Source organism: Helianthus annuus, chromosome 14 (assembly GCF_002127325.2).
Source record: "Helianthus annuus cultivar XRQ/B chromosome 14, HanXRQr2.0-SUNRISE, whole genome shotgun sequence".
In the NCBI taxonomy this organism is placed as follows: Eukaryota; Viridiplantae; Streptophyta; class Magnoliopsida; order Asterales; family Asteraceae; genus Helianthus; species Helianthus annuus.
In genome coordinates, this window is record NC_035446.2 from 124,534,692 (window position 1) to 124,551,169 (window position 16,478).

General features: G+C 34.7%; 3 protein-coding genes across 4 annotated transcripts; all 3 read right to left on the minus strand.

The window, feature by feature from the left end:
* Positions 1-797: 797 nt before the first annotated feature.
* Positions 798-2,747, minus strand: LOC110905844. Its single transcript, XM_022151300.2, has 2 exons — positions 1,957-2,747; positions 798-1,868 (listed from the first exon to the last, which is right to left on the minus strand). Exons 1-2 carry the CDS (start codon positions 2,015-2,017, stop codon positions 1,012-1,014), a joined length of 918 nt encoding a protein of 305 aa, XP_022006992.1. The 5' UTR covers positions 2,018-2,747; the 3' UTR covers positions 798-1,011.
* A 169-nt stretch (positions 2,748-2,916) lies between these two features.
* Positions 2,917-7,927, minus strand: LOC110909292 (GLABRA2 expression modulator). The gene is made up of 4 exons (XM_022154323.2): positions 7,392-7,927; positions 7,112-7,213; positions 4,025-4,296; positions 2,917-3,932 (listed from the first exon to the last, which is right to left on the minus strand). Exons 1-4 carry the CDS (start codon positions 7,732-7,734, stop codon positions 3,741-3,743), a joined length of 909 nt encoding a protein of 302 aa, XP_022010015.1. The 5' UTR covers positions 7,735-7,927; the 3' UTR covers positions 2,917-3,740.
* An 853-nt stretch (positions 7,928-8,780) lies between these two features.
* Positions 8,781-13,136, minus strand: LOC110909290 (esterase AGAP003155). Of its 2 annotated transcripts, XM_022154321.2 has the most exons (5): positions 12,838-13,136; positions 12,631-12,729; positions 10,703-10,889; positions 9,651-9,752; positions 8,781-8,988 (listed from the first exon to the last, which is right to left on the minus strand). In XM_022154321.2, exons 1-5 carry the CDS (start codon positions 13,054-13,056, stop codon positions 8,930-8,932), a joined length of 666 nt encoding a protein of 221 aa, XP_022010013.1. In that variant the 5' UTR covers positions 13,057-13,136; the 3' UTR covers positions 8,781-8,929. The 2 variants fall into 2 exon arrangements, with proteins under 2 accessions (XP_022010013.1, XP_022010014.1); XM_022154322.2 differs by lacking the exon at positions 12,631-12,729.
* Between the last annotated feature and the right edge of the window lie 3,342 nt (positions 13,137-16,478).

Here is a 16,478-nt window from a genome sequence, read left to right on the forward strand (position 1 = left end):
ATGAACAAAAACGTACAAGGATTAGAGTGAAATACTTACCGGTTTGAGAGAAATCTGAGATTTAGTGAGAAGAAGAGGCTGGTCGGTCAGAGCTTTTCCAAAAGTGGAAAGCTTGACAAGGACAGCCCTATTTATAGGCTTCCAAAAGAGGAAAGGGTCAGTTGATCGAACAGCATCCCTGATCGAGCAGCTGTCCGATCGAACAGCCTGTTCGATCGGCTAGCCTGTTCGATCAGGTTGCCCTGTTCGATCGGCTAGCCTGTTCGATCAGGTTGCCCTGTTCGAACGGCTTGCCTAGTTTTGAGTGTTTCGCGACGATTTTTGATATTTCGACTTCGATGAACGATGATTTGAGAATGATAGAATTCCTAATCAAATTACTTTTAGTTCCAACTACTATATCTAATATACAAGCATCCTTACAACCATTTCGGGTTTGATTTCCATTGAGTTTGATTCACCTTTGAGTCTTGATTGATTTGATTGATTCACCACACACTTTAACATAAAAGTAAACATGCACAAGTAACACATAAGGCACACGCACACGTATAAAAAGTACTAAAATCCCCACACTTGAGTTTGATGATTGATTCGATTAGCTTGATTATTGATTGACTAGCTTTATTGCTTTGTTACTTCCTATCATTCACAGTCGGTCGTTGACTCACAGCTCGATTATCGGTCGATTAGTTTGATTATACAACACTTACTCCAAATAATACGAAAATCAAAATGAAACTAAAATGAAATTAATCTTTATTAATCCTTAATTCCAATAACAGTCAACACTTGACTTTGACTTTGACTTTGGAAAACACGGGGTGTTACATTTTCACACACCAAGATTCCTTTTCAGTTCTCCTGGAGATCTGAACCGCCTAAGGACAAGTGGGCTTCAAGTGCCTTTTATCTTGTTTTAACCCTAGCCCTCTAAATTTACTATTCTGCCCCTCACCAGAACCCAAAGTAGGATTAGTCCCAAGACAAATAACTCTGAACCTCAACTTATCATTTTTTTAATATATAAATTTGCCTTCTACTCTTAACATCATATGTCTTAACCATGTCATTCAATTGTTTTTTATCTGGTATTAATTGACCAATTGAAAATGGGAGGTATGAGTCACTAACATTACCTGTAATTTTTCTCTTCTTCCTTACCTTCTTGGCAACCTTGTCCAGCAGTGTACAGTTATCATCTTTATCACTAAAATCCTCATGATCACAAGTTATATCTTCCTGCCTAAGTTCTTCTTCAGTATTCTCATTTCTAGCATCCTTAATTGTCTCATTGACTTCATCAGGATCAAAGTCAACACATGCCCTGAACTGACTCATATCTACTTCATAATCAAACACTGGATTATCTGGTTCCTGATCAAATGTGTAATCTGGATCTTCTTCATCACTGTTCTCTTTATCACTACTTTCTGACTCACCCTCAGAAACTGCCTCGCTACTTTCTGACTCACCCTCAACCACATTATCTTCACCCACATTATCTAGTAAAGCCAAGCTCATTGCAGTTGAATCCTTGATTCTAGATTCTCCTATTTCAACATACAAATCTACTAACTTGCATCCTTTTCTAAGTTGGTCATACACATAATCTAACTCATCATCATCAGTAAAGTGTCTAAGACCAAAATCCAAACACACATTAGGATCTTTAACAAAATAATTGAACACATCATCTACAGAGTAACCTATATCTTTCAGCATTTCACGAAGAACATCAACACTTAACTTTTCAAACTCAACCCAGTCAATGTAACTAACCTTACCGTTGACATACTCCCTTCCTGGATAATCAGTAAACTCACCTCCATGGTTAATCTTTAGAGAAAATAGTCTGGGTTCATCCCCTGTTAACACAAATGATCAAACCATCAGATGATATTCAACTTACCGAAAACAAACTATACCCCTGAGAAGAAGACACAATCAACTTACCATATATATCTTCAGGATCGTAGTATTCACCTTGAGGACGAAGTCGCCATGTAAAGACCATCGCTTTGGATTTCTCTCTTGCACAATCAACCGTCTATGTGTTTTGGCGGGAATAAATTAGGGCTTAATAGTGATTTTTGGGGTTTTTAGAAGGGAAATAAAGCAAAAAGACGGTCTTACCCCTAGCTCAAACAGTCAAACAAACGGCAGCTTGACAGAAGGACTCATACTGTTATGAATTTATAAAGTCAGGGGCTCAAAAAACAAAAAATTTAATTTAGGGGCTCAAGTTGATGTTTGGGACATACTACAGGGACGCAAATTGTATTTTTCTCTAGTTAAAATGTCAAATGGTGTAACTTGGTATATGGAAAAGAAACTGAGAGGCTTATTCAAATTGAAATAAATCCAATAAAGAAAGATTAAAAACACATTTTTAGGATTATTTATTACAAACAAAGGGATTGTATATAATCTCAATTTGAATTGTCAAATGGAATAGGAAATCCTAAATTCAAATCGGATGCTAATTTGATTAGAAAATTTCACTAAAACAATCACCTAACACGCAACCGTATCCAAACATTCATTCTCATTCCACTAATCCAAAGACATTTGTTCATAGTTGTTTGAAGTTTTAACATTCTAATTTCTAAGCATAAATATGACATTCAAATTCTTTTGGTTGAATTTCTTTGCTAGAATGAACTTAATCCATTCTCTTCGAGTTCTGAGAAAGTATGTTATCACGTAAATTTCGATTTTAAATTTTACATTTCACTAAAACAAACACCATCATTAACAGAAAACATACAAAAAACCAAGAAAAAAATTAATCTAATCCAAACGTTTTTTGAAATATTTTTACCCTAGAAGAATGAGAAAAAGGAACATAAATAAGCTATTGATTCCTACCCAGCTTTTAGTTTAAAACTTCAAAATAACCCACAAACAAACTGCTTCAAAACTCCAAAATTCAATAGTTCTCAACACAGCATGAATTACAAATTATTAAATTAAGGAATAACGGATTTTAATAATCCCAACTATTGCCCTTTGGCCGGCAACGGTCCCAACTTCAAAAATTCCCACTGGTAGTCCCGTCTATTAACATATTGGCCTCCAATGGACCTGACTAATAGAACCCTCACGCGGTTAGTATCCGGTCGCCGGAAAAACGTTTTTGGCCGGAAAACTTGACCTTTTTGTCACAAACCTCTTTGTAACCTTATTACGGACCTTTAGTAACCTTTTTTCTAGTAAAAGCCCAATTATTGAGGTCGCTGGAAAAACTCTTTTATCGCCGGAAAACTTATTTTTGGCCAGAAAACTCAACTTTTGGCCGGGAAACTCAAAGTTATCGTCCCAAACCTGTTTGTAACCATAGATCGGACCTTTTGAAACCTTTTTCCGGCCAAAAACGTTTTTCCGACGACCGAAGACTAACGGTGTTAGGGCTCTGTTCGTCGGGGTCCATTGAAGGCCAATATGTGAAAAGATGGGACTGCCAGTGAGAAATTTTGAAGTTGGGACCGTTGCCGGCCAACGAGCAACAGTTGGGATTATTAAAATCCATTATTCCTTAAATTAACATGTCCAAATATAAATAGAAATAAAATTACAAAGCAACTGAACTGTATGCAAAAACCGAATGTGCATCATTTCTACACCATAAATGAGAGCGTTTACAACAATTTTATACCTCAAATATCTTTCATCGGGAAAAAGCTTTTAAGCACCCGTCGAAGATATCAAGAAGCATCTTTCACATAATAAAACCGAATTCACACAATGGAAGATGTAATGCGTGTTTGCAGGGCATCCTGTAGACACTTGACGGCACCATCGTAGTTTAGAAAACCCATGTACCAAAATTCATGGCCGTCAACGGATATCACCTGAATGTATTTCTCACCAGACTTTGCTCTACTAAAAGAAGGGTTAACTGCTTTCAGCTGCTGTAATGGTATGATCACCTAAACACAAAATCCCCCTTTAAGTGAAAAAGACCGAATTGCCCTTTGAGTTAGCAAAAAAGACAGAAATACCCCTGACTTAACAGACATACCTTATAATAGCTCCACTCAGTCTTGTCATTAGTTTTATATGACAATGGATTGTCACTACAAAATGCAAGCTTAGCTGTAGATACATATATAACCCCCAACACGGGACCTGCTGAAGTTGACAGGTAGCATGCATATGAATTTACAAGTAGCTCTTCAGGAACTGTCTCAAATGTTTGTCTGAAAACCTTCTCGTAACCTCCTTCTGCTAGAATTTTAGTTCCCTGTGCAATTCTTCCCAAAGCACCATCCGTGAGACTAGGAGCCGTTTTCACTAAATTAAACGTACACAAAAATTTAATTAATTTTGAGGTGAATAACTGGCTTACATTTTTAGATGGATATTATACGAATATACTTTTAATATGCAACCATCAAGTAAAAGTATTTGAAAAAAAAAAAGCTGCATACAGACAAAACAAAATTAAAACTAATGGGAAAATAAATTAAAAAAGAGAAAACAGTATAAACAACTACTCGGTTTGAAGCTTTATAAACAACTTTTTTCATCACTATTACAACTTAATTATATAAATAACGACACAGTTGATGGCCTGTAATATATCATGACAAAGAAGATGACCAAAATAATATCACCTGCCATATGAAGAAATATACGGTAACACATAGCCAAATGTATCTTTTTACACAACTGTTGGGCAAAAAATCAATTAGGGTTTGTGAAATTCCTTAACTCCCTTGTTTGTGCACACTGTGAGTGTGCAAAGTTCGAAACAAATTTTGAACCCTAGGAAAAACCTCTATGTCTATAAATTTCAATGGTTTATAACATGTGCCTGGTTCATTTTCAGTTAATGTTTGGTTGCATTCATAACAATAATCCCATACACAAGTTAGATTGATACACTTATAACTATGCTTTTATATGAAGTTTATATTATGCAGTTTGTAATCCCCAAACAACTAATCAAGTATGTAACCTGTTTCCCGTAGGGCTGCATAGTAAGAGGCTAAGAGCCTATCTGTTTTCCTAGATATGATCTTAGGTTTACATTTGCTAAAGATAGCTAATCTTCATAAAAAGAGTTGGTCTAATAGGTCAACTGACAGAGTTTGATTTGTACAAGTGATGACTGTTGAAACAGTATCATTGGCCGTGCTAGTAACAAATCTCAAATGCACTAAAGAGTCCATGCTTATTTTCATCATGATGCTTATAGGTAACTCTAGCGGTCCAAAATCAAATAGCGGTCAAGGTCCGCTATATGATATATAGGTTATAGCGGTGGTATATCAATAATTTTTATATTTATGTATTTATATATATAAATACTTTTGAAAAATATTAATAGTAATATCAAAATTGATAGTAATATCATGCAAAATATTAATAGTAGTATCAAATTCAAAACATGAAAGTGTCAATGTGACGTTTGAACTTTTGACCTCAGTTGTACCGTACACACACAATAGATTTAGGATTGGACAAGGTTTAATTAGTGTTTGGGCCTTTACTTTTGGGTTATTTCAAACAAATAACTGATTTATGTGGGCTTTACCCAACTTTTGGCCTCAAAATTAAAAAACCTAGAAAAGCGGTGCTACGACCACTATGCGGGATTCAAAACAGCGGCAGTTAGCACTTAGCACCGCTAATAGCAGAACCGCTATAAGTGACCGCTATGCGATCGGATGTCCGCTAACCGCTATAGCACGCTATTGACTGCATAGGTGCCTTCCACAATAGATTTCTAAGGAAAAAAAGTTACGTCTTGACTTAAAATATATCTCTCCAATGCTCAGCTATTGGACAAGCAACCATCTACACTTCTACAGAACCACAAGGTCATATATATAAGAACTCCAATTATTTTGAACAATAGTCTTTTCCACATGTTTTCTTTAGTTAGTCCTTTTTCCTAGTTGAATACTTGAATGGATTAAATTCAGTCTCCAACCCCTAAACACCATCATATTATTTTAAAGCTTGTCTCTCTGCCTTGTAAAACCTCAATATATCATTAGCATTCTAGCAATTTAGTCAACTCAAATAATAACTCAGAGAGGCACTGAGGCAGTACTAGCTTGCATACTATAATGTTTCAAGTTCTTTCTCTCAGGGCGCTCGAAATGAGCGGCACCAACTCATTGGCATGTTGCGGCAACATGCGGCACATCAGTGAGTTGCATCCCTTGGCTTTCGGTGACTTGTGGTGAGCGACAATGTGTGTTGTTTTGCCAATTATACCGAGAGGGAGAGGTGGGTTGGGGTGGGCCCAATATCAAATCTAACCAATCACATTTTAGTTAGTTTTTTTACTTTAATTTATAAGGGGGTTGTGGCATGAGAAGCATATGTATTTCCTGTAATTTGGCAAGTAGTGGTGAAATCTGATGTGGCGCTGATGTGGCACGGGAGGCAAGCACTCCCCCCACCCTCAGTTTCTAGAAACAATCACAGGCTAACCACAAGTTAATTCATGCCTCTGGATTATGCTTCATGTCCAAGCTCATGCCGATCACCATACAAGTTATAATAAGCATGAAACTCATCACTTGGAACCCACTCAATGCTAAGATAGATGTTAAAACTGAGCTAAGAATTACCATTGATGATATAACACTACTCAAGTTTCAACTCAAGCACATACAAATACCTAAATACATTTCAAAAGATCTAACGTCATGGTTGTAAAAAATCCCGACTAGTCTCCGATTAATTGCTAGGCGGTCAATGGCGGTCCTATTCTGGCCAAAATTTGGCTAGACGCCAGCCAAATTTCGACCCAACCTTATAAATTCCTTCCAATTACTTAAAAAAAGGGTCAATGAGGGGTTAAAACATGTCTGCATTAAAAAACTACATGTAAAAATGTGTGTATATATGCAACTAAAAACTACATATAAAAAACTCAATCCGATTAATCCCGACTAATCGCTAGTCGGTACCCCACCACCCGACTAGTGCCTAGCGATTCTTACAACACTGTTAACGTCTACACCTAATTTGCAATTAAACCTCATTAAAAGGCATCACGATCATCTACCAGAACGATGCATTCATATAGTTTAAAACAACAAATATCAGCAAAACAAATTCACAACAAGATAACAGACTAAAAACTTACAATGTTGCCACGTATTTCCCGCAAGATCTTCAGCTTTTTTCGTAGCTTCTCCAACCTTCTTTCTCCATCTACCAAACGTATCTTTAACATTTGCCATAGAATCTGTAAAACACAACCACGACTTAAAAATCCATAAACATATTGCATTTCTTATTGCTCAATTACAACTCTATTCCTACAAACATATTGCATACACACAGTAAACTAAAAACTTATAAAACTGCAATTAGATAGCAAAGTGTATGCGTGCATAACAAGTAAGGTATGAACAAGCCCTAACTGTTCATATTAAATGCAGGAGAATCACTCGATTCACGAGAACGATTAACGTAACGATTCGACGATCCGTAATCATCATCACTCTTCTCTAACGGCGGCAACGTCCGTTCCTCCACCAAATCCTCACTCCACCGCACCGACTTCTTCGATCGATTAGCCGGCGAGTTAACCGCCGGCGTTGTTGACGAAAACCGATCGTCAGTGACGTCAGCATTGCCCGTTTCAACGGAAGCGATAACAACTTTCGGTTTTGGATTCGGATCCGAGTGATCGAGATCCGATGAGTTGTTCGATTTATTCGTCGAGTTGACTTGTACGGTGGAACTGTTAGGTGATTCCATCATCTGAACAGGTTTTTGGATTGAGGAAGTTATTTAGTTGTGATTGCAAGGAAGGGGAAGGGTAGGGGCGGCGCGTGAGGTGGCGCGTTAAGTATCGGGTTTCGGCGCGTGAGGTGGAATAAAGCGGGTCTGTGTTTGGGTTTTTAGGTCCGACATTTTGGTTATATTTTGCAGGGGAGATGAAACGGATTCCTACCTTTTTTTTCTCTTGGGAAAAGAGATTCGATCTTGAGTTGGTGATTAATGGCAAATTTGACCCTTTAATTTATAACTTTTTTCGATTCTAACCCTTTATTTTATTCTGACTAAACTTGTAGAAACTTGGTTAAGAAATGCAAGAAGATTGTTCATAACGAATTTAGGCCAACCACCTAACATATGGAAAGTGATGTTGATATGAACTTAGGTTTGAATAGCTGTCAATAATGAAATATGGATAGTCACAAATTTATAATGATAGACAAAAGCGAGAGTAGTTTATGGTTTATGAAAGTAACGTAGAAACTAATGTTATTGTCATCCATCAACACATGTTATTTTGTATTAAAAAAACAACAAATTCATAAGATAAGCTTAAAAATATGGTACTGTTGCCAAGAAATTTAACAGTGTTAGTCTAAAATGGTGATTCTCGTAAGAAAATGTCAAGTTAAAGGTTGATCTGGACGATTTTCAAACTGAAAGGTATCACGTGCAGTTTTGGAAGTACGAAAAAGTTATTTTATGCAATTTTGTCTATATGGAAAAATGATTTTTTGTTGGTTGTAGACTTGCACCTCATCCTTGACTATCATGTTTTCTAGAATTTCAAGAATTTGTTGTTATTGTGATATGTTAGTCAAAGTTATTTGTTAAAAAGGTTAGGTTTGTAGGTCTAACAAAAATTAAACAGTATAGGACTCGGATTTCAGTTAAATATAACGTCCATAGTAAAATCACAAGATCCAACATTTGAAAGAAAACGTTAGACATTTTCTTCCATGCTCACTTGTGAATGTAACTCGTATATAATTATTTTTCACTTAATTATGGTTTTACCACAAAAAAAGTTATATGAAGTAGCACTTCTAAACAATATGAACACTAGTCCGAATTATATACATAATTTGCTTAATATAAACACCTCGAATTTTATTTATGTTTAATCAAAAAGATAACTATTTTATTTATTTTTATCGGCGAGCCCATAGTATAAGCATTAAGGCAGATCTTGAATTTTGGCAATGAAGTTGTAGAAGATCTCCAAGCTTTTATCATCTGTGCCATAACCAATAACTCGAGTTACTTATCAAAGCCTATCGTCACAAAAACGATCTAAATCCTATATGAAAACTGAAAAAGAATATCTCTTTGATAGTCTGAAAATCAAAATATTATAAAAACCATGTTATCCTCTTCCCCTACTTTATTGGTGGGAAGATATAAAACCCTTAAGGTCGTTTGGTTCATAGATTTCAAAGGAATTAGAATTGCAATTGAAAACATTCTATCAAGATCATGTTTGGTTGGTTTTTAATAAAAATGGAAGTAGAAAACATTCCATCAATCAAATTTAACAATCCTCCTATTTAAGAGGAAATTATAATTTTGCATTGAAGTTTTTTCAATTACCAAAATACGTCATATTTCCATTCTTTACTTTTTCAAATAAAAGAGATGAAGACAAATTTGTCTTTTTAGTTTTTTAACTGTTTCAATTCCAATTACTGATTTATAAACGAAACACAATACGAAATTCTATTGGAATTAATTCCAATTCCATGAAATTTCAACTCCCTTTATGGATTCTAGTTCCTTACACATTTATATGGATTTATGTAAAAAATAACCCATATGTAATATGTAAGAAAATATATTCATTGAGAACAAAAAATCTGAAAATGAACATGCATGGTTAAGTAATTTACTTATTTACACACCTAGCATTGGTATGGTGTGTCCATTGGGATGATGGATGATCAGAGGGTCGACGAAGGACTCTAGTAAACCAATGCCCTCCTCCTTTACAATATCTGTCTCTCCTGTGTTTTCATAAAAAAAATTATATATTTACTTTTTTTTATAAGTTTGGAGATATTATAATTGATTTAGCCTTTGTAAATACAATGGTGTCATGTTTCAACCTATTCACTTAAAATGAGTCAGTTATGATTCTGATAAATATGAAACATATGAGAAGTCACACAAATGCATCTCAAATGTTTTTAAATCTTAAATTGTTTTATTAAAAAGATATCATTAATCTAGTCATTTAATAACAAGTATTTTGTAATTATTCTTATTAAAGTAACTATTTTTAGATCTTCAATGTAGTTTACCAGAAAATACTACTTTTGAGGATGATATGATCTAGGTATTTTGATTTTAAGCGTACCCGATTATCCCAGCCTAAACAAACATGTTACCCGAATACCTAAACCAATTATTATTAGGGTCGGGTATCTGTTAGACCCTTAAACATCAAAAACCTAAATAAACCGAAACCCAATTAACCCGAACTACATCGGCTCAACTTTTGGCGTGTTATCTAGAATTTGTGAATACACTAACTTTCCAAATTTATGTTCTTGTCTTGAATTATATTAACTTTCCAAACAACATGAAAGTTGGATCTTTTAAGGACCAAAAGTGTAGTATATAAACTAAAGTTTTTAAAAATTAACAAATATTTCCAAACCCATACTACTCGACCCGATAACCAAACAACACGTACCTGACGAACCCGATAACTATTAGGGTCGGGTATCAGATATAATATAATACACAAGAACCCAAATAACTGGACCCGAACTACCTGAATAATCTGACCCAAATTACCCGAAACCCGAATAACAAATGCAATCAACACCCCTATTACACGTTTACTTATAAACGAGTCCAATTAACTCGTTTGTATGTATTTGTGTAACACTAGTTAAGCAGATTAAGATTGAATTATAAAAAAAAAATAGAGATGGCATGATTTATGTACCAATAATGTGTAGAGATGGAGTAGTGATGGGAGTAGAGAAGGAAGCAGATGCAAGTTTAGGGATCCCAAACTTTGAACTACCAAATTTAGCCCCAGATGCTATTATTAGAAACTTCACCTTTGGAACCTTTGTTAGGGCCACCCCTTCTCTTTGCATGCCTGGTATTGTTGCCGCTAACATGGCCCCCTTGTTTTTTTAAACAACAATAACATTAAAGATTTATTAATACTTATATTGGTGCGAAGTGTGCCAAGAATCCTAGACGGACACATGTATTTTAGGACATATGCATATCTAAACATTCTTCGCATCGGTGTAGTTTGTTTAAAGTGTGTATGCATATAAAAATACAAAAATACGTCGTTCGGTTAAATATAAGAATACTATGCTTGAAATTAAAGATGATAAAATATTCGATTTATATAAATTTAAAAAATGAACTATATACAAAAAAGTTGATATAAAATTTTTAGTGTAATCTATGTTTGAAAAAAAAAATAACGAGGGTATTTTAATAGTTTATAACTTCCTATTTTGTCCGAGCTATGTTTTTTTAACGGGTAATGGTACACAACTCTTGATCACTACTAAATTACACCGAATTATCATTTTGTTTGGGATTGAACCCAAGTCCGAGTTATGTCAGTGCTTCAATTTTCACAATTGACATAAGATCAGCGGTTTAAATCACTTCCTATACTTAAACATAGAAAAACCACTTTTTATGTAGTTTGATTAAAAAAAAACTTTTTTTAAACGACCAACGAAATAAAAGCCTGAAGGCAACTCAATGACAAAAGGCGACTCTATACGTCCGCGACCGCAGACAACGCTGAGTAGCCCAAGCCCATCATTTCCAGTTACGAGTAAAACCCGTCACCCAAAGGCCCATTGTGGTAAAAACCTGTTGGGATCAGATTTGAAGACTTATGGCTAGGGGTGTTCAGAAAAAACCGTAACCAAATAAAAACCGTAAATCAAACCGTAACTGTAACCCAATAAACCAATCCGAATAACGAATTCGGTTTTTGGTTTGGTTTCTAACCGAAACTGAATTGTGAATATGGTTTTTGGTTCGGTTCATGGATCCATATTTTATTTCATTTGGTTTATTCGGTTTATTTGGATAACCGAATAAACCATTTAACTTAATTAATTATTAAATAAAAATAATAATATTTTATAAATCATATACAATTTATTAGCCCAAAATAGTTTTTTTTATGCATCCCAAAATATCAAATGTAAATCTAAGCGCAACTCAAACCCACTGATTTCTATAATAATAGAACTTCGGACCTATAGAAACTAGGGTTTAGGATTTCTACATTTTTTTGGAGAAAGACTTTTGTTTGAAGATTATTTATATTTTGTGCCATTAGACTTGTTAACAATTTATTCTATGATTTATATTTTGAAGCTTTAACTTTGTGGTTGTGTCTATGACTACTTTATGAATGTTTTTATTTTATTTCACAATGAAACTTTCTTGTATTCATATATTGTTAGGTATAAATTAGTTGCGATGTTCAAAAGTTGGAACAAAACATAAATATAAATTAGGAAAAAAAAAGTACTTAGGTACAATTTGGTTAGATTTGGTTTCTAACCGAAACCAAACCGAATTGAATTTGGTTTGGTTTGGATCGGTTTGCATATTCCTTATTTGGTTTGGGGTACAAAATTTTGAAAACCGAATAAACCGAACCGAATAAACCAAATAAACAATAAACCAAGCCGATGAACACCCCTACTTATAGCCTCAAACCCAAATCTTCATTTCCCCTCACCTATGCCAATTAAGCTATAGTCTATTGGCCTGATAAAGAAAACTAGTTCGATAAAAAAATTAGTTCGATAAAAAGAAACAACAATAACACATTAAAGAACATAAAACAACTTCCAGAAATCTTGGAACAGAATAAACCTGGGAAAAACCAAGAATACCATCAAAAGGTCCATGAGTCAACATAAACTTTTCAATTTTAGCAAGACATTCTTCAAAGTTATAGAATTCTTTATATTCCTACAGCAATATTCAACCATTGATATATATTATTAAGTAACAGATAATTATGATAGAATAACAACTAAACTGAACACAAAAAGTAAAAGAAAAGATAATTATGATAACCTCATCAGCTTGGAACCATTCGTAAAAAGGAGGTTCAAAGATACCATCAACTCCAGACTTGCCTTGAGCCGGGTACGGGCCATCCATGAAAACCAGGTCCAGCTTCTGCAATAGTGGTTGTGGCCATTTTTCTACTTCTTTTTGAAGTATGGCACCACTTGTTCTGAACCCATGAAGACACAAGATTTTGAGTTTCTTGTTTTGCTTCTCATTCTCCATTACTAGTAGTTTCGATCCTAAAAGCTTCTTGTATCGTTTTCAAAGTTGAATTATAATCAAACTAAAATGTGTTGAGTAGTTCAAACTTCAAACTTCAAAGATGGTGTCCGTCTAACAAAGTTAAAGAGTTGATGATTTCTACACTCGCACGTGTACAAAATAATAAATTATATAAACCGTTAAACCAACGTCATTGACTAATGAACAAAAAAGTCTTTTTTTTTCAAATTTTCTTGTTTTGCTTCTCATTCTCCATTATAATCAAATTAAAATGTGTTGAGTAGTTCAAACTTCAAAGTTGGTGTCCGTCTAACAAAGTTCAAGAGTTGATGATTTCTACACTCGCACGTGTACAAAATAATAAATTATATAAACTCTTAACCAACGTCATTGACTAATGAACAAAAAAGTCTTTTTTTTCAAATTTTCTTGTTTTGCTTCTCATTCTCCATTATAATCAAATTAAAATGTGTTTGAGTAGTTCAAACTTCAAAGATGGTGTCCGTCTAACAAAGTTCAAGAGTTGATGATTTCTACACTGGCACGTGTACAAAATAATAAATTATATAAACCGTTAAATCAACGTCGTTGACTGATGAACAAAAAAGTCTTTCGTTAAACCAACGTCGTTGACTGATCAACACAGAAGTCTTTTTTTTTCTTCAAATTTTCTTATGTAGGATGGTGGGGTCATAGGGAAACTGAAGTTACAAAAATCGTTTGCAGATCTATATAGAGGATGTTTGGGGTTGAGTTTTGAAAATAGATTATACGTTTTGAATAATCAGAATCAGATAATTAACTGTAACAAAACGTGATGTTGAAAGATAGTGTTTGGATTTGATTATGTTGCTTGATATCACAATAATCAGATAATCAACTATTTGAGTGTTTGGCAAATATACATTTTTGGAAAATAAATAAGTGAAAATCTTTTTCTAAACGCAAATAATCAATTTTTGGAAAACTGTGTTTTGTTGCAGTGGGGGGGGGGTGCTTTTGGAAAACTGTGTTTGTAACTTTCTAAACGCAAATAATCAATTTTTTTTTATTTTTTTACCCAAACACTCAAAACTGATTATTCACGATTTCAAAACTCAATAATCTAAAAATCTCCTTCAAAACTCAACCCCAAACACCCCCATAGAAATCATTTCTCATAACTGACGATAAAACGATAAAAGGGAAGAATTGAAGTCTTGAAGAATTGTAGTAACAAAAATCATTTGAAAAGTTGAACTTAGAACTAATATCTCCAGTGGCTGACCCAATTTTTCTCAAATAAGGAACGATCGGGATTTTAGCGTATAAATAACACTATTTTTTTTTCCATAGGGGGCAGTTGCCTCCGTGGCGTCCACATAGATCCGTCACTGTCCTAATTAATTTCTCTCAGGTTTGAAAGTTGAAACCAACATATTTTCAGTCACAACTTTTAATGATAAAAAATGTTACAATACAATGTTTATTCGCCTCTCATAAATTTCTGGAAATATATACAAACAAATGTCGTTTTATTTATATAATCTATATAGTGCGTAAGTTATATTACCTACACATGTATAGGAAAACGCATAAAGATTTATAAACCTATGAATAAAGACCCGAATTTTAGTTTTATAGAACATCCACAAGTCAATGATTGAAAGAAAACGTTAATGTGACATTAGTTTTTTTACCATGCTTACTTGTGACTATGGTTTTGTAACAAGATCAGCTATATGAGGTAGCATTATTAAACAACAAGAACACCTGTTTTCTTATTTAATCTGAAGGCGTTAAGGCAGATCTTGAACTTTGTCAATGAAGGTGAAGAAGATCTCCAGACTTTTATCATCTGTGGGATAATCAATATACTTGAGTTATCAAATCATAAATTCATCCGAAAACCAAGAAGTGAAAAAAGCTCACATATTTAGTCATTTAGCCATGTGAATGTGATTCCCAGAAGGTGGAAATATATAGATTATAAAACTCTTGCTCATTTTATATGGGTTTAAAAGAATATAACTCGTATGTAGGAAAATATGATTGATGAAAGTAAAGATCTGAATGTGAACATATATAGGTATTAACTAATTTACATACCTAGCCTTGGTATGGTGTGTCCCTGATACGTGGTCGAAAACTTGTTATCGTTTGTGCTTAAGTTGATGTTTTTACATAACTTTTAATCTTGAATAGCCTACTTTTAATAGGATTTGTGTTTTACAGGTCTAAAAGAGTTTAAGGAGCTAATCGGGAGCTAAACGGAGCACCGGGACGTGAATCGGATCAACCGGGGATGTGAAATGAACAAAACCGGGTTAATCACGAAGATTGGATGTGTTTTGGGAATGTTAATGGATTTAAAATGAATATATTGGAAGATGGCGTGATAGAGGGCTGAATTACGAGTACATGGGCGAAAACGGTGAGTAAAACGGAGCTATAACGAAGAAGTTATGAAGAAAACAGTTTCGGACGAAACAGGAAAAACTAGAGGGCGTCGGGGACGGGCTTTAGGCCGTCGCCGACGGGCTCTAGAAAGTTCCGTCGTGAAAAAATGCCCGTAAACAGCCAAACAAGCCGTCAGGTGATTTCAGCAAATGGGGAGGCCGTCGCCGACGGGTCCCAGGCCGTCGGCGACGGGTTGTGGTTTCCTAAAACGCGAAAAATTGGGTATCTTTGATATAGGAACGATTCTAATTGGTCTTGGGGTATTCAACTCGGGGGTTACACTCCTTGGAAGGTTTGAATCTTGTTCTTGGAGCCACAATCACAAAATCATTCACCAACCATTCCATTAACTATCATCACAACAACCCGAATCATCATCATTCATCCCGAATTCACCATCAAAACCCTAATTCATCCATTCCATCATCCTTCTCACCATCATCATTCCATAAACCCTAATTCTCCATCATTCCTTCATCCTACAAGCTTCAAGATGACTCCATCCGCATTCCAAGCATCCGGTGATCAAGTTGCATCTACCATGAGCGGCTAATCATCTCGGTTTCACCCCGGCGTAGGTAGTTGTTAATTCAAGTGTTTCGAATTGTTCTTGTTTCATCTTAGTGACAATTTGTGTTTGGTTTTTGAAACTTTTGACAATAGTATTACATTTGTTACGAATTCATGAATTGTCGAACGATGTTAAAAGTTATGACTTCGTGAAACGGTGATATGTAATTGTACGTTGTCGTTGTTAGGATTTACTTGTGTTGATTACAAAGTGTCTTTTTGTCCGTTCTTCGGGACGTTGATAGTTAGTAGCACCTAAGTCACGGTATACTAAATCCGTTAATCGAATGCATTTGAGTTGAAACTAAAACTTGTAGAAACCCTATGTTAACAATTACCGAAGCCGGGCGTGATTCCTTTTTATTATTATTGTTCTAGTAACCGTTTTTATTGCAATCGTTAAGTAGTATTTG